An 18,447-nucleotide genomic window follows, 5' to 3' on the forward strand; every position below is an offset into this window, starting at 1 on the left:
TCAAAACAACTACGCAAATCAGCTTTAAAGTCACACACTGTGAGATGCATAATAATGTTACGGTTTTGCCAAAGGTGTGCAGTCTTCTTGGTTAGGAAAGGCAGTTATGCTCCTCTCATTGAACTGTTTAATGTGTCATATCTGTCCTTTGAAATCAAGGGGTATAATTCTTCAGTTTAAATGAATGGAAATCTTACAGACTGGGGCTTTAAGGTTCCTTATCTGAGAATGCCTTGTTATTTTAGGTTTTACTTAAAGCAGAGGAATTCTACATGTTTCAAATTAGAATCAACATACCTATACAGACCTTTCCTTTCTATTTCATTCCATCGCTATCTTTAGCTCAAAGCTCTATCATTGTCTTATCATATATTTCCTGCTGATGTGAGAGCTTAGAGAAAAGCCTTTGAAGTCTTTGTTATAACACTGTACATTATTTGAACTGCTTATCTATCTCACCCACCCAAGATTTACATTGTAGTTCCATTTTTAGGTATAGATGACAATATTGGCTTTACTGTGGAGAAAAGAGTAGGGCCTAGGTCATTAATATTAGGCCTACTTTCCAGATATGAAAGACAGCCTAACTTCCACTTATTCACAGGCTGAGATGTAGATGATTGCAGATGGTTGCTAGATAGCTTACATTTTGAAAAGTATGTTTTTCCAAGTATCTATTTTATTTGATTAGTTTCTGTTCTGTTCTATTTCATTGTGTTCTATCTTATCAGACGTATAAAATACATGTAATTTCTATTGTCAGTTATAAGTGTGAAATCAAAGAAGAAAGTCAGAATCCTACAACTTGCTCGCACACTGTATTTGTACCACCATCTGACCTAACATTCTACCCAACATTCTACCCAAGCGCGCACAAAATATTGACGTCCATCACGTCTGGTGAGGGAATCCTTGTACTTGGTGATGTCAGACAGTGGTTGGGTCATTTGAAGGTTAGCGGCCGCCAAAAAGGTTCATGGAAAGTTCACCAGCATATATTAGGTAATTCAATCGGTCCCTGTGACATAACTAGTATGAAGTGGTTGTGTAGAGAAAGCGTAACCCATTCGTCAATAAATGGGAGCTAAGAACTCCAAAACAAACGTTGTTATGTAAAATAGCCTACTATTCTGTTTTAACGGGTTTTCACAAGGACGGGCTATTTTACTATGCTCCCTGCGCGAGATGGACGCAAATATTTTTTGATAAATGCGTCGATGGAAATCTTCTCCCGCATACAGCTGCAGAATTTTTTTTTTGCATCGACTCAAATTAATAAAATATAATTTTGGTCAATTTCCAAACTTTTAACAAAAATGTCCATCATACGCTTGACTGAGAGGGAAAACAGAATCCCACTCGGGTGTGCGAATTAAGGACAGTTGCATTCCATTGGTTCCATTTTTACATGTCATTAGATCCTGACGCATCTTGATAAGGACTCGGCCTTACGCCTATGTTATTAAAAAAACATGTTTGACTATATGGATTTTCTCGCAATTGGTCCAGGAGAAACGCTGGACGTCTATACTGCAAGTCCTTATATGCTCCAGGAACCATCTGTAACCGCATGCTTCACTGGACTAACAGAAACGGATTGGCAAATTCATCGGATCGCGCAATGTAGGTGAAGCTTTATTTTTATTTGGTCTATTTGAGGATTGAAGTAATTATCCCTCACTTGCCAACTGTTTTACTCTACACTAAATCGAAATATTTGTTGTGATCATGTTACACCAGGAAATACTGAACGTGGGACTTGACATGATACATCCAGTTGTATCTTCTTCTCACACATTTGATGCACTGTTTATAATATAGCCTATTCCTTGCGTCAATTGTTCGTACATTGTAGCCTGAACTGTTCCCTGTGCAGTCCTGTGTCATCATTGCATATTTAATCCAAAGACAATGTAAACATATTTATTTAGGTCATGTTGAATGCAGGCTACCATCTTTTTTTTCAGAGGCTGTAGTTCGAAGGCATTTCTTCATAAATCTTTCTGAATATGTAATTGATGTCATATATCTAGTTCAAATGAACAAAAATTATAATATGATTTCAGATATAGGGCTTACATCAAATTCAATATATATGCCCGCACAGTAAAATCAAGCTTAAACTAAAAAATAACACACAACAGCATTTATGTAGGCCTACACATGAAAGTTTATGTTAAAGGCGCAATCTTCAATATTACTGTTTTTTATGGTAATTTCAGTTAATGATACCCATTGAATCTTGAAGAATAACTTACAAATGCCTAATGCATTTAGTACAAGTGTATTACACCACTATAACACAAAATATAAGGTTTATTTTTTTTACTTTTACGTTTGTAAATAATGCCTTTGTAAACGATATATAGCTTCAAAATATGTTTCAAACTATAATGTTGATATAACTGTTAGTCCTTGCATCCATAGCTTCATTGATAATTGGACTGTGGTTACTTTTCTACAGCCCGATCCCTCAGCTTTATAGCAAACCAAGTGACAGGGCTGCCATTTGGCTGAAAAGGGAATGACAGATTGTGTCTTTAAAGCTTTGGAATAGGGTCAATATTGTTATTTTACATGTGCACATTGTTTGCTTTGCTGCAACTATTGATTGCATTTATTTAGTATTCGTAAGCCTACCTCCTTGTTTATGGAATGAATTCACCGTTGTACAATCAATCAGTATACTTACTTGTTATCCTAAATCAATAATACATGGATTATTACTGTGAACCCATTGATAATGAATTGGCCATAAAATCTGCACTCTTATTTGACTCTACACACCTCTGTTGTCACCTACCACACTCACTGTTCCTCTTGATTCTATTCTTTGTTTAACTAGGCGTGTCAGTCAAGAACAAATTCTTACTTACAATGACGGCCTACCCCGGCCAAACCCGTACGACGCTGGGCCAAATCTGCCACACCCTATGGGACTCCTAATCACGGCCAGTTGTGATACAGCCAGGATCCGAACCAGGGTCTGTAGTGACGCCTCTAGCACTGAGAAGCAGTGCCTTAGGCCCCTGCGCCACTCGGGAGCTCATTTCCTCAACTTGTTTTTGATATTTGCAGATCAGATTAGGATGTCAAATTCCATTCAGATACCTTTGGTTTCCTCTATCTGTTGGTTGATCTAGCTGTTTCTTCTGAGGTTTTCATTTAGCCCAACACCAGTCTGCTTCTGACAGTCAACCTCAAGGGCTTCACAGGACATTTATGTTCCCTATAAATTATATGCCATATCAAAGGCGTATTGAAGGCAGCACCAAAGCCTGTTACAACATTAGACCTTCTCTGGCAGCGCTCAGTGTTTTGAGATGGAGGAGCATGTCGACCGAAGCCCAGCCAATGTGGTCAGTGGTCAGGACGGTCACCGAGGGTTCGTTGGACGGTCACCAACAGGAGGTCAGACGAGACCCAGACTGCTTGGCTTGTCTCCCTCACAGCATAGTAGTTGTTGGGAAACTCTGCAAGCAAAGCCTAATAATATATTTACCTTATGCATCACTTAGGCTATTTTATAAGCACATTAATGTTGTATGAGCCTAATAACTATAATTATTGTTCCTGTTTACATGTTGAGTAGCCTACTCAGAACCACAGACATTTCCTCACCACAGATTGCCTTTACTTTCAACATCTAGCCCCAAAAGTCCCCCAAAAGACCTCAGTTGAGAGTGTGACAGCATTGTGATAGTATTGTGATAGCATTGTGATAGTATTGTGATAGCGTGCAGAGAAAGTGACTTTCCTTTGACATAGTGGAAGCAGATCGTGGCACACATCTTAAAACCTTACTCTTTACCAGTTTTTCTCTTAAATGTTGGTGAGCGCCTCCCTCCCCATTCCAAACCACTTGGTCTAGCTTAATATTCCACTGCTTCATCCTCAGTCAGTTGATCTTGTGGCATCCTCCGCCATTGTTTTGCAGTGGAGAGAATACTTGCTAATGGGTGTGTTCTCTTGTTTGACCCGGCGAGGGTAGGTTCAACTGGAGGTCATGGGTTCAAGGGGATGGATATAAGAACTTTTTCTATTTGTGTCCCCTCAATTTGGCTTTTTTAAGTTATCTGTCACTGGCCCTGTGTGCTTTAACGGTGGAGGCGATAAGAAGCCAGCAGGGATGCTTGCCCTGTGGCAGTGGAGGCGATAAGAAGCCAGCGGGGATGCTTGCCCTGTGGCAGTGGAGGCGATAAGAAGCCAGCAGGGATGCTTGCCCTGTGGCAGTGGAGGCGATAAGAAGCCAGCAGGGATGCTTGCCCTGTGGCAGTGGAGGCAATAAGAAGCCAGCGGGGATGCTTGCCCTGTGGCAGTGGAGGCGATAAGAAGCCAGCAGGGATGCTTGCCCTGTGGCAGTGGAGGCGATAAGAAGCCAGCAGGGATGCTTGCCCTGTGGCAGTGGAGGCAATAAGAAACCAGCGGGGATGCTTGCCCTGTGGCAGTGGTGGCGATAAGAAGCCAGCAGGGATGCTTGCCCTGTGGCAGTGGAGGCAATAAGAAGCCAGCAGGGATGCTTGCCCTGTGGCAGTGGAGGCGATAAGAAGCCAGCGGGGATGCTTGCCCTGTGGCAGTGGAGGCGATAAGAAGCCAGCAGGGATGCTTGCCCGGTGGCAGTGGAGGCGATAAGAAGCCAGCAGGGATGCTTGCCCTGTGGCAGTGGAGGCAATAAGAAGCCAGCGGGGATGCTTGCCCTGTGGCAGTGGAGGCGATAAGAAGCCAGCAGGGATGCTTGCCCTGTGGCAGTGGAGGCGATAAGAAGCCAGTGGGGATGCTTGCCCTGTGGCAGTGGAGGCGATGCGGGGATGATTGCCCTGTGGCAGTGGAGGCGATAAGAAGCCAGCAGGGATGCTTGCCCTGTGGCAGTGGAGGCGATAAGAAGCCAGCGGGGATGCTTGCCCTGTGGCAGTGGAGGCGATAAGAAGCCAGCGGGGATGATTGCCCTGTGGCAGTGGAGGCGATAAGAAGCCAGCGGGGATGCTTGCCCTGTGGCAGTGGAGGCGATAAGAAGCCAGCAGTGATGATTGCCATGTGGCAGTGGAGGCGATAAGAAGCCAGCGGGGATGCTTGCCCTGTGGCAGTGGAGGCGATAAGAAGCCAGCGGGGATGCTTGCCCTGTGGCAGTGGAGGCAATAAGAAGCCAGCGGGGATGCTTGCCCTGTGGCAGTGGAGACTCTCTATAAAACTGAAGAGATGTCTTAAGAGTGTCTGCTGTCGTCATTTTCCCACAAAGTCTATGGCATTGGAATAGTATGACTGTATCTTGCCTCTTCTTCACCCTTGCACTCTCTGTGAAAAGGACAACACAGCAATCTTAAAAGAATAGCGGAACATTATCTCAGTCAGATACGCCGATCAACACAAGGCCTCAACATGTCCTTGGGAACACAAGTGGACTTGGAACCATGGGCTGACATTACATATGTTTTCAACTCATCTACATTACATTTGTGAAACAATTTCCATAGAGATAGTTCTACTGCTGAGTCACTCAGTACAATGTTTACTGGCCATAGAAAATTAGTACTTGTTCTCCGATGAAAGATGCCCAAGTAATTTTCTGTTTGGTAAAAAAAAAAGAAGAAAGATTGAACGCTATGTTGCGTAGTCGCTTTGCAGAATGTTTACTGACCATAGAAATAACTATTGGTCCTCGAATAAAAGAAGAGGACCAAAGACATAATCCAATATGTTTGACATTTCAACAGTTTTTAGGGATTTAATACTGTTTTACTTCATCACATTACTGTTTGAAGAACATGAAGCTACATAAATTTGTTGTATGACTGCATTTCCAGCAGCTGCATTGGAATTTTCTCCTTCTCCCAGCTTTGTCCGAATATTACTTTTCTCTCCTCCTTGTCTTCACGTTAGAGAATTTTGCGAATTAAAGTGACAGAAAAATGATGAAAACTCAGACACAGCTTATGATAGAAAGACAATAAGGAAAGGAGGCCATTTCAGAGTTTATACAGTGGCAGCCCTCATCTCACTCCCAACACTCAGTGCCTGTCTTTCTTCCCAGTGCCTCATCATCCCTCTCTCCCTCTCTTCCTTCCTCCCTCCCTCTCTCCCTCTCCCCCTTTATCCCTCCTGTGTGTCAGCAGCTGTGGAATCCCAGAGCTCCAGCTCAGAGGACCTGTTCGCCAGTCCTCTCTCACCTCCGCCCCCTCCTCGCACCTACAAACCCTGCTTTGTGTGCCAAGACAAGTCTTCAGGCTACCACTATGGCGTCAGTGCTTGTGAGGGCTGTAAGGTAAGGGGCCAGACTGATCATGTACATAACCCAAGAAACACATCTGACTGCTCAAATGAGGCATAATTCCACCTTTTTTTCATCAGCGGTTTCAACGTGTTCACCATGTTCATTTCTACTTTGGAGTTCAATCCCAGATCGAATTACCTGTGATATGGATAATGGATATGTAAAGCCAGGAACTGCAACAAGCACCACACACACACACACACACGCGCACACACACACACACACACACACACACACACACACACACACACACACACACACACACACACACACACACACACACACACACACACACACACACACACGCACGCACGCACACACACACACACACACACACACACACACAATTCTCACTATTCTCTGGGGTTCTTAAATGTCCCCCCCTCTACCACTCTTTGATGGTCCTTGGCAGTGAGCTATAGTGAGTAGGTGTAACACAATTGTTCATGAAAGTTAGGCCGATTGGCCCTCCGCTTTCGCTGAACGCTCGGGCAACAGAAGGCTCCACAAAGAGAAGGTAAATAATTGATGGGCAGCACAGTGAACAAGACCAAGAGCGTGGAGGAGACCATGACTACAGATGACATTCTCTCCTCAGCGTCTTTCAGAACAAGATGAAAGGCAATGGTCCTAATTATAGATTAAGTGTGAGATCACATCTGTGTTAGAGATGAGAAGTGGCGTTAGTTACAGAGTCGTCTCGCTGACTGTTTAGTGCAGAAAGTGAGCATGGAGCTCATCTCTCTCATCACCTTCACAAACCTGCCCCTGGAGCAGCATGAAAGAGATTTGTCGATTGTTCGTCTTCTCAACCGTAGCAGGTCGAAAGTGGAAATGGCATACTTTAGAAATATCAGTTGGTGTCTGTTGATACACGTGCCGATCTGACCTGGCATATCTATTTAGATGTTCAAATGTAAAAAAAAAATATATAATATTTTTTAACTCTAAAAGAAATAAAGTGTATAGATATATTTACATTTTTACTTAACCTTTATAAAACTAGGCAAGTCAGCTAAGAACAAATTCTTATTTACAATGACGGCCTACCAAAAGGCAAAAGGCCTCCTGCGGGGACGGGGGCCTGGGATCCAGAAGTAACCCCAAATTACAATATAACTATGTAACGTTACTCAACCTACTGTATTTAACCCTAAAGAGTAGACTCAAGACCACTAGGAACTGTTTGACTGCCGTGTTTACCCAGAGCAAACACGAGTATCACTAAAGGGCCTGAATCTTGGCCCTGATAAAACAGCTCATGTGTCGGGATCACACAGCACCAGTCAATACTATCGACTGACTATGGACAGGCGTCAGACACAACACGTGTGGCGTTACCCTGCTCCACCCTACACTATTGATGTGTTTCACGACATGATTCCGGTTCCATTTGGCCTGTGTTTTTTTTCTTCCTCTAATGTCATTGTGATTGTGTGATAACAGTCATTCATTAGGTATGAGGTATTTACAAGTTTTTTTTCTTCTTCTTTGCATATGGAAAACACATGTTGATGTTAAAGGGATACTTGGGGATTTTGGCAATGAGGCCCTTTACCTACATCCCCAGAGTCAGATGAAATCGTGGATACCAAAATTCCCGAAGTGTCCCTTTATAACGTCCTCATTTTAGAAGGATATATGTATTCGGAGGGTGATGTAATAACACTACCACCTCCAAAGTCATTCGAGCTCCTTTCAGACGTCTGTAGAATGTTAACTGCTGGTAGCTGAAAATACAAGGGAGATGTCTTCTCTGTTGAAAACATATTATTCTTTCCGTTGGTGCCTCCCAGGGTTTCTTCCGTAGAAGTGTCCAGAAGAACATGGTTTACACGTGCCACCGGGACAGTAACTGCATCATCAATAAGATCACCAGGAACCGCTGTCAGTACTGCCGGCTACAGAGGTGCTTCGCCGCGGGCATGTCCAAGGAGTGTAAGTGTCAATAATATTTCAGAGTGTCTCCATTCAACCACTGAAGAGCAACATTTCTAAACAACGTCCAACTCCTCTGTGATATACGCCAAAACTGCAAAACACTGCTATGCAACATTCCCACATTTTTTCATAAAACTCTTACCCAAAATACTCAGTGCCTTCAGAAAGTGTTCACACCCCTTGACTTTTTCCACGTTTTGGTGTGATACAAATTGGGATTAAAATTGATTGTGACAATATGTAACTTTTGGGCGAGCCAACCAAATTCACATAGAAATATGGGTTCTAGATCTATCATTCCACTTGAAATCAATTCTAAGAGTGGTAGATCTGTTCTATGTGTGCTATTTCTATGCGTCCCGTTCTTAAGTTTTGTTTGTTTGTCTTTTACTTTCGTTTTGTACACCAGCATCAGACAGCTGAACAAAAAATATTTTGGGTCATGGGAAAATATATTTCACAGTGGTTTAGATGGTACAATGATTCTCTATGCTATACTATCTTATTTTGTCACATAAACTGAAATTTATTATTAGAGTTCTGCATAGTGCACCTTTAAATGTCCCTTTTTTGTCAACGATCTACACAAAATACAGTGAAATGTTGAAGTGGAAGAAAAATTATAGATATATTTTTTAACTTAATGGAAAATAAAACGCTCATATATTTTGATTAGATAAGTATTCAACCCCCAGTGTCAATACATGTTAGAATCACCTTTGGCAGCGATTACAGAGTCTTTCTGGGTAATTTGACTTAAATTGGCTTGAAGATCTATGGCAAGACTTGAAAATGTCTGTCTGACAATGATCAACATCCAACTTGACAGAGCTTGAAGAATTTAAAAAATAATGTGAAAATATTGTACAGTCCAGGTTTGCAAAGCTCTTAGAGACTGTTTTGAAATATTTGTATTCTGTACAGGCTTCCTTCTTTTGACTCCGTCATTTAGGTTAGTATTTTGGAGTAACTACAATGTTGTTGATCCATCCTCAGTTTTCTCCAAGCAGCGCCATTTAACTCTGTACCTGGTTTAAAATCCCCATAAGCTTCACGGTGAAATCCCTGAGCGCTTTCCTTCCTCTCCGTCAACTCCGTCAAGGACGCCTGTATCTTTGCAGTGACTGGGTGTATTGATTCATCCAAAGTGTAATGCATAACTTCACTATGCTCAAAGGGATATTCAATGTCTGCTTCTTTTTGTTTTTACCCATCTCCCAATAGGTTCCCTTTGCAAGGCATTGGAAAACCTCCCTGGTCTTTGTGGTTGAATCTGTGCTTGAAATTCAGTGCTCGACTAAGGGACCTTACAGATAATTGTAATGTGTTGGGTAAAGAGATGGGGTAGTCATTCAAAAAATCATGTCAAACACCATTATTGCACACAGAGTTCGTTTTAACTCAACAAAATGTGGAAAATGTCAAAGGGTGTGAAAGGTTTCTGAAGGCACTGTACCTAAAAACCTGTCTAATCATGTCAATGCTTCTGCTGTCCGAACGTTTTCTAAGAAAATGAATTCCACCTCCGCTGTCCAACACATGACAGCACTTCAAACACCATTTCCTAGAAGGAGCACTGACCCAGATACAATCTCTGTTGTGGGTAGGGGGATGGTGTCATGGTGATGGATGCCTGCTATTCTGAATGTCATTCATCCCTTCTACCCAGCATGTCAGCATTACATAAATCCATCAGCACATGTATCAGCCTTGTGGCCATGTGGCTAGTATGTAACGGCTACTACTACTGCTGCTGCTCCATCGTCTGCCGCTGTCACTGATTGGTGTGTAAATGCAGCCCAGAGTGAAGGGTTTACACAGTGATTGCAGGAAGTAGGGCAGACTAGAGTAGATTATCCATTGACTGCACAGATCTGTCCGAGGCGTGCGTCTTGTCTGAGGAGACCAGGTGCATAAAGATGTATCTCTCCCTGAGATCCATCTCAGTGAAACGAGTGGCCTGTGTTGAAAACCAATGGTCGAAGTACGTTGATGTGATTTATAGATCAGTTGGAAGGCAACGTGATTATTTTTTTTACATGACTTACACACTCATTGGTAAATGTGCACGGCTTGTTTAGAAGAAATATGGTCATTTAACAGACTCTTTGCTGTTAACACCTACTATATATTCTGCAGGTGTTGCCCACAAGGGAAATCACACCAGAGGTATTGTGTTACAAGCGCCACGATCCAACCAACTTAGCTATTGCAACCAATTCAATTTCATTTTCATTTTCTTCTGGAGTTATCTCCGTTCATGTTTCATCCTCTCTTCCCAGCTGTCAGGAATGACCGGAGCAAGAAGAAGGAGAAGAAGGAGACTCCCAAGATGACCATCATCGAGACATATGAGCTGACAGCGGAACTGGGCGGTGTAGTGGAGAATATCTGTAGGGCTCATAAAGAGACATTCCCTTCCCTCTGCCAGTTGGGCAAATACACTACAGTGAGTATCAGCCACTGCCGGGTTGGCACCATAGATACAAATGACATGCGTCATGGATAGTGTTCCATTTAAGCCTGTCTCTGTTGACGCTCAGAAGCACTATCCCTGGACCGAAGTCCATTCATCGAAATGAATCATACTGGTTGTATTGTTGAGATAATACTCGGAACTAATTGCTCTCTCTCTCTCTCTCTCTCTCTCTCTCTCTCTCTCTCTCTCTCTCTCTATATATATATATATATATATATATAGATAGATAGATAGATAGATAGATAGATAGATAGATAGATAGATAGATAGATATATATATATATATATATTATATATATATATTTATTTTCCTGTCTTTCTTTTCAATTCAATTTATTGGCATGGGAAACGTATGTTTACATTGCCGGAGCAAGTGAAATAGACAATAAACAAAAGTGAAATAAACAATAAAAAATGAACAGTAAACATTACACTCACAAAGTTCCAAAATAATAAAGACATTTGAAATGTCATAATATGTCTATATACAGTGTTGTAATGATATGCAAACAGTTAAATGTACAAAAGGGAAAATAAATCAATGTAAATATAGGTTGTATTTACAATGGTGTTTGTTCTATCCGTTTTCTTGTGGCAACAGGTCATACATCTTGCTGCTGTGATGGCACACGGTGGTATTTCACCCAACACATATGGGAGTTTATCAACATTTGATTTGTTTTTGAGTTCTATGTGGGTCTGTGTAATCTGAGGTAAAAATGTGTCTCTAATATGGTCATACATTGGGCAGGAGGTCAGGAAGTGCAGCTCAGTTTCCACCTCATTTGGTTGGCAGTGTGCACTTAGCCTGTCTTCTCTTGAGAGCGAGGTCTGCCTTCGGCAGCCTTTCTCAATAGCAAGGCTATGCTCACTGAGTCTGTACATAGTCAAAGATTGCCTTCATTTTTGGTCAGTCACAGTGGTCAGGAATTCTGCCACTGTGCACTCTCTGTTTAGGGCCAAATAGCATTCTAGTTTGCGCATTTGTTTTTGTAAATTCTTTCCAATGTGTCAAGTAATTCTCTTTTTGTTTTCTCGTGATTTTCTCTCTTCATCCCATTCCTCTCTCTCTGCCCACCCCCTTCTCTCTCCCTCCCTCTATCTATCCCCCCTATTCTCTATCTCCCATCTCTCCTTTACCCTTCCCCTCCTCTCTCCCTCTCTCTATCTCTCATCTCTCCTTTACCCGTCCCCTCCTCTCTCCCTCTCTCTATCTCTCATCTCTCCTTTACCCTTCCCCTCCTCTCTCTGCCCCCTCCCTCTCTCTATCCCTCTATCTATCCCCCTATTCTCTATCTCTCATCTCTCCTTTACCCTTCCCCTCCTCTCTCTGCCCCCCTTCTCTCTCTCTCCCTCCCTCTATCTATCCCCCCTATTCTCTATCTCTCATCTCTCCTTTACCCCCCCCCTCTCTCTGTAGAACTCAAGCTCAGACACTAGGATCCAGTTGGACCTGGGGCTGTGGGATAAGTTCAGTGAGCTGGCCACCAAATGTATCATCAAGGTTGTGGAGTTTGCCAAACGGGTTCCTGGCTTCACCGGCCTGACTATAACTGACCAGATCACCCTCCTCAAAGCGGCCTGTCTGGACATTCTGGTGAGCGGTGTGTGTGTGTGTGTGTGTGTGTGTGTGTGTGTGTGTGTGTGTGTGTGTGTGTGTGTGTGTGTGTGTGTGTGTGTGTGTGTGTGTGTGTGTGTACTGTACGTTTGTGTGTATATACTGTATGCGTGAGAGGATATATATGTGTGTGTACGTCCACATCTCCAAAGCACATCTCGCACCTCATCAACTGGGCTGTGTGGTGTTAGAAGGGTTCTGCCACAGTGTGCTGTTTGGTGCAGACACTATGGATCTGCTGTTCCATTGTCTCAGCATACGTTTATGCTGAAGACAGACACAGTGGTGGTGGGTTCAGACAGAGTGTTACCGCTGAAGGCATGTTTTATTCTCTTTCATCTCCCGATATCTTCTGGTTTTCATTGTCAACTCTGTGCACCATCAAAGGTTGGTAGATTCTCACTAGCTGCACCATGGTGATTCACTCATGGCTTTATTTTCTCGATGGGAACTCTTTAATCTGAAATCAAAGCGTTATCCTGTTTATTTTACATTACTGAGGTGGTTTCTAATGAGGCGTGCAGGGATAATTACTGTGCAGATTGATCTCTATCTCTCTCTATCTGATCCCTCTATCTGTATCTCTCTCAACCTGATCTGTCTATCTCTCTCTATCTCACTCTACATGATCCCTCTCTCTTTCTATATCTCTCTCTCCCTGATCTTTCTCTCTATCTCTCTCTACCTGATCCCTCTATCTCTCTCGTGACATGATCCCTCTATTTCTTTCTCTATCTCTCTCTACCTGATCCCTCTATCTCTCTCGACCTGATCCCTCTATCTCTCTCGACCTGATCTGTCTATCTCTTTCTCTATCTCTCTTGTCGTGTCTTTGGCTATGCCGGATTAAGTAATATAATTTACTATATGAATTAATTTCTCTGTAATTACTATTACCTGATTGAGCTAATCATGTAAATGTAATTAACTAGAGAGTCGGCACCGCAAAATAACATATAGAGTTGTTATCTTCCGAATAAACTCTTAAAAGATCTAGTAATATTTTACATCAATAGCAGTCAACATTAATCCTCACCTTAATTCAGTCTCACCTGAAAGTTGTAAATTCTTGGTTATCTGCACAAACCCTGGCTCACAAGTTGAATCAGCAATACAAAATTGGGTTTCATTATTTATTTACTAAACACCTAAGTAATCACACAGAATTACACATATACATAATTAAATCATAACTTGATTACAAATGACATCATAAAGGAAAATGTCCCTAGCGGGCGGAACAGATATGACAGCTGGTTACACAAAATAAAAGTGGCTGGGTTTGAGTGAAAGAGCGGGAAGACTGAGGAACAAAGGGAAGAAGCTGTGCTATCGTAAATGCAGTATCTTATGCTTTCTAAATTACCGCCCATTTGGAAAAGGAAAATGCAATAAATATTTACTCTGAGCTGCGCTTTGGTAGGTTGGTGGTAGATGGAAGGCCGTGTTGCCAAAGAGTCCTTTGAAGAATGTCTCTGGTTGTCAATTGGATACATTGTAGAAACGTCATTCGGTGATAGACGGGATACTCTGTCTGTTCCTTCCTAACCCTCGTTGCATCTGCTGTTGCTAACTCAACGGCTAGGAGGTATCACTTTGGTAGTGAATAAGAGTTCAAAGTTCATACCATTCGCAACCAAAACTCACGCTGATGTTGGCTTCGTTCTGTAGTTATTATCTGAACCATTCTAACATAGGACCGTCGTCCTACATCCTAAGAACAGGAAGTTATATTGTTGTCAAGGGCTTATATAGGAAGGGAGAGGAGGACGTGTTTGAAAAGTTTTATAGCCCATATCCCTTCACAGGGGCGGGCCACTGACTGAGCAGCCCTATCTTATGAAAACCCAAATCTCTCATTTTAGAAGCTAACATCACATTTCATCCCATCACAAATAATTTCATATTCAAACATTTAAATTGAACAACAATTCCATGTGAATCCGATAACTCTGATGTGTAGACTTTCCACTGTAGAGTTTATGTCATCTGATCATTGATGACAACCAACTCAGATGGCAACCGAACTGACATCATATTAAGTACCACCGCATATGTTCCATTGGTCGGATTACCAGAATATAGTTAATTTCCCCCCACCTTCTGACGTTCTCAGAAACTCTATGTTAACCAAGGGTTTTGCAAATGTAACCTCAGTAGGGTAGAGAGAGGAAAAAGGGGGGAAGAGGTATTTATGACTGTCATAAACCTACCCCCCAGGCCAACGTCATGACACTCACTACCTGATCTATCTCTCTCTCGACCTGATCTGTCTATCTCTTTCTCTATCTCTCTCTACCTGATCCCTCTGTCTTTCTCTATCTCTCTCTCGACCTTATCTGTCTATCTCTTTCTCTATCTCTCTCTACCTGATCACGCTATGTCTTTCTCTATCTCTCTCTACCTGATCCCTTTATCTCTTTCTCTATCTCTCTCTACCGGATCCCTCTTTCTCTATTTCTCTCTCGACATAATCTGTCTCTCTTTTTCTATCTCTTTTGACCTGCTCTTCATATCTCTTTATCTCTTTCAACCTGATCTGTCTATCTCTTTCTCTCTGTCTCTCTCTCTCTCTCTTGACCTGATCCCTATCTCTTTCTCAATCTCTCTCGACCTGATCTCCATCTTTCTCTACCTGGTATGTCTATCTCTATCTCTTTCAACCTGATCTCTCTCTCTATTTTTTCTTATGCAGACTCCATATAGGTATGTGTTTTACCTCTATACTTCCCTCTCTCTCTTTCGCTCTCTTTTTCTCTTTGCCTGAACTGTCTTTCATGTCGTTTAGTATTTTAATTTCCATCCCCCTCTTCTTGAACATGCATCTCACCATTACCTTTTTCTATACTGAGTATACTGTCTCTTTCTATACTTTCTGTACTACCCCTCATGTCCCCTCTGTCTCCTGTAGATTCTACGGATCTGTACGAGGTACACACCTGACCAGGACACTATGACCTTCTCAGACGGGCTGACCTTGACCCGTACACAGATCCACAACGCTGGCTTTGGCCCGCTCACAGACCAGGTGTTCACCTTCGCCGGGCAGCTGCTGCCCTTGGAGATGGATGACACAGAAAGTGGCCTACTCAGCGCCATCTGCCTGGTGTCTGGAGGTACTGCAACTAGCCATAGCTTCAGTACAGGCAGAAAGTTCACGTTCCATATAAAACAATCTTTTTTGTTATTTTATGAATGAATGTACTTTTAGTATTTACTCCAATAAATGAACCGCATTGTCGTTTTTGTTTATCGATACATATAGGCCACGTAGAGGAGTCACACAAACAAAATAGATGAGCTGAATTAGCAGATGAATGATGTGTCGGTGTAACACGGACAATGTTTCTCCTGTGTCAGACCGCCAGGACCTGGAGGAGCCGTCTAAGGTGGAGGTCCTGCAAGAGCCCTTACTGGAGGCCTTGAAGATCTACTCCCGTAAACGCCGGCCCAGCATGCCCCTCATGTTCCCCAAGGTCCTCATGAAGATAACCGACCTGCGCAGCATCAGCGCCAAAGGTTAGAGGTCAACTCCCTATTGGCCATGTCACTTACTTTGGCCTGAACTACAAACCTCTTGGCTTGGCTTCATGACTGTTATAACCAGGTGTTATGGCATACTGTGATTTTACAACACCAGTGAACATCCAACCACATCCAAGGCTAATTTAAGGATGTAGAGTAAAGAGAAAAGTAGAAAATCGGGTGACCTGTGGAGGTCAGTGTGGACAACAAGTCTAGTCAGTGTAAAACCCCTTCAGACATGCAGGGTGGAGGTTAAATAGGGAAAAGAAAGGAAATCTGCCTCTGATGGAAGTGTTAAGGTTAAGCGATATAGTTAAGAGACACTTCGAACACTCTATAAAGTGTCATTGACATTTTCCCTTCCAATTACACAGGAGCTGAGCGCGTGGTGACGTTGAAGATGGAGATCCCAGGTTCCATGCCTCCTCTTATCCAGGAGATGCTGGAGGAGATGGAGAACCTGCAGAAGCAGTCAGAGGAGGAGCAGAGAGCAGACAAGAACATCACACCCACACACACACACACACCATGTCCACACAGTACATAGACACTGGCCTGATTGCTTGAAAACCTTACGAGAAAGAAAATATATACCTCCAATGGGATGTCCCGGAAAGGAAATGATGAGGATGGTCAAACGTGAACAATACCAGTGAAAACAGTGTATTCAGAGTTGAATATATAAAGGGAATTGTAAATAGAATCATGCTGCAGTACTTAGTTGTGATGTACATACAAAGAGAAAAAGAGAATACTCATAACTGGATGTGACTGGAGATATAACAGGACGAGCCTGTGTGTTGGTCAGTATCATAAGGTGTTTAGAAGATGGTTTGAATACATACAGTGCATTGCAGTACTAGAGAGTAGCTTAACGTATTAACCTCACACAGAGCCTTTCTATACGGACGGGAGTGGAATTCGCGTGAATTGCGACTAGACATTCCATTGTGGTGCGACACAGGGGCAAGGGCATGACAATGCATTTTTCAGAGGTCATTACTAGGTGTGTGTGTGTCACAAATGTACGAGAGATTTTAAAACAGGTTTCCTATTCTAAAGTAAGGGGCTTCCCGTTTCCATTATTTCAAGTCTTGCATGATTGGCTTTGTTAAGTAAGTGCTATTACTCTCACCATGTCAACATGTATTCTACATACCGTTGTATGGTTATGTTTATCTCTATGGTGAACGGCATGGTGCTTTTTTTGTGATATTGATTATGATCATATTTCAGATAGTTATTGGTCTATTAAAGTCTTGAAACTATATATACCCTAGGTGTGTCTGACTCATTTAAACAAAAACAAAAAAATATTTACACAACCAAGTGCTCCATACAAAGGCTGATACTGCCCCCCTGTGGTCTTTGTTGAGAATTACACTCATTGCCTCAGTGGAAAAACTACTGTATAAACACAATAATATCAAAGATTCAAGAGTGGCGCAACAGCTTCAGCGTGTAAATCAGCTAGAAAGATGTGTCGGCGTCGAGTAATTGTCTCTGGCCCCCTCCCATTTAGGGGGAGTGATGAGCTCTACAGCAGAGTCTCACAACTCAATTGCTGATTGAAAACTGTTTTCTGCCCCTCCCAAAAGATAGAATTTGTAGATAATTGGCTCTCTTTCTGGGACTCACCCACAAACAGGACCAAGCCTGGCCTGTTGAGGAGTGACGGACTCCATCCTAGCTGGAGGGTTGCTCTCATCTTATCTACGAAATAGACAGGGCTCTAACTCCCCTAGCTCCACAATAGGATAGGGTGCAGGCCAGGTAGCAGGCTGTTAGCCAGCCTGCCAGCTTAGTGGAGTCTGCCACTAGCACAGTCAGTGTAGTCAGCTCAGCTATTCCCATTGAGACCATGTCTGTGCCTCGACCTAGGTTGGGCAAAACTAAACATGGCGGTGTTCGCCTTAGCAATCTCACTGGAATAAAGACCTCCTCCATTCTTGTCATTATTGAAAAAGATTGTGATACCTCACATCTCCAAATAGGGCTACTTAATGTTAGATCCCTCACTTCCAAGGCAGTTATAGTCAATGAACTCATCACTGATCACAATCTTGATGTTATTGGCCTGACTGAAACATAGCTTAAGCCTGATGAATTTACTGTGTTAAATGAGGCCTCACCTCCTGGTTACACCAGTGACCATATCCCCCGAGCATCCCGCAAAGGCGGAGGTGTTGCTAACATTTATGATAGCAAATTTCAATTTACAACAACCAAAAAACAATGATTTCGTCTTTTGAGCTTCTAGTCATGAAATCTATGCAGCCTACTCAATCACTTTTTATAGCTACTGTTTTACAGGCCTCCTGGGCCATATACAGCGTTCTTCACTGAGTTCCCTGAATTCCTATCGGACCTTGTAGTCATGGCAGATAATATTAACATTTTTGGTGACTTTAATACCCATTCCAAAAGGTTTTTGGAGCCATCATCGACTCAGTGGGTTTTGTCCAACATGTCTCTGGACATACTCACTGCCACAGTCATACTCTGGACCTAGTTTTGTCCCGTGGAATAAATGTTGTGGAGCTCAATGTTTTTCCTCATAATCGTGGACTATTGGACCACCATTTTTTTACGTTTGGAATCGCAACAAATAATCTG

General features: G+C 42.6%; 1 protein-coding gene across 2 annotated transcripts; it reads left to right on the forward strand.

Moving 5' to 3' along the window:
* The first annotated feature begins 1,472 nt into the window (after positions 1–1,472).
* On the forward strand, positions 1,473–17,101 carry LOC135523110 (retinoic acid receptor beta-like). 2 transcript variants are annotated; one of them, XM_064949837.1, is made up of 7 exons: positions 1,473–1,623; positions 6,111–6,259; positions 8,065–8,206; positions 10,492–10,658; positions 12,109–12,285; positions 15,218–15,422; positions 15,667–15,830. In XM_064949837.1, the coding sequence occupies exons 1-7, from the start codon at positions 1,473–1,475 to the stop codon at positions 15,828–15,830; spliced, it is 1,155 nt and encodes a 384-aa protein (XP_064805909.1). The 2 variants fall into 2 exon arrangements, with proteins under 2 accessions (XP_064805909.1, XP_064805908.1); XM_064949836.1 differs by lacking the exons at positions 1,473–1,623; positions 6,111–6,259; positions 8,065–8,206 and adding an exon at positions 16,206–17,101 and having other exon boundaries at positions 10,415–10,658; positions 15,667–15,825.
* Positions 17,102–18,447: the final 1,346 nt, after the last annotated feature.

This window comes from Oncorhynchus masou, chromosome 30 (genome assembly GCF_036934945.1).
Source record: "Oncorhynchus masou masou isolate Uvic2021 chromosome 30, UVic_Omas_1.1, whole genome shotgun sequence".
NCBI lineage: Eukaryota > Metazoa > Chordata > Actinopteri > Salmoniformes > Salmonidae > Oncorhynchus > Oncorhynchus masou.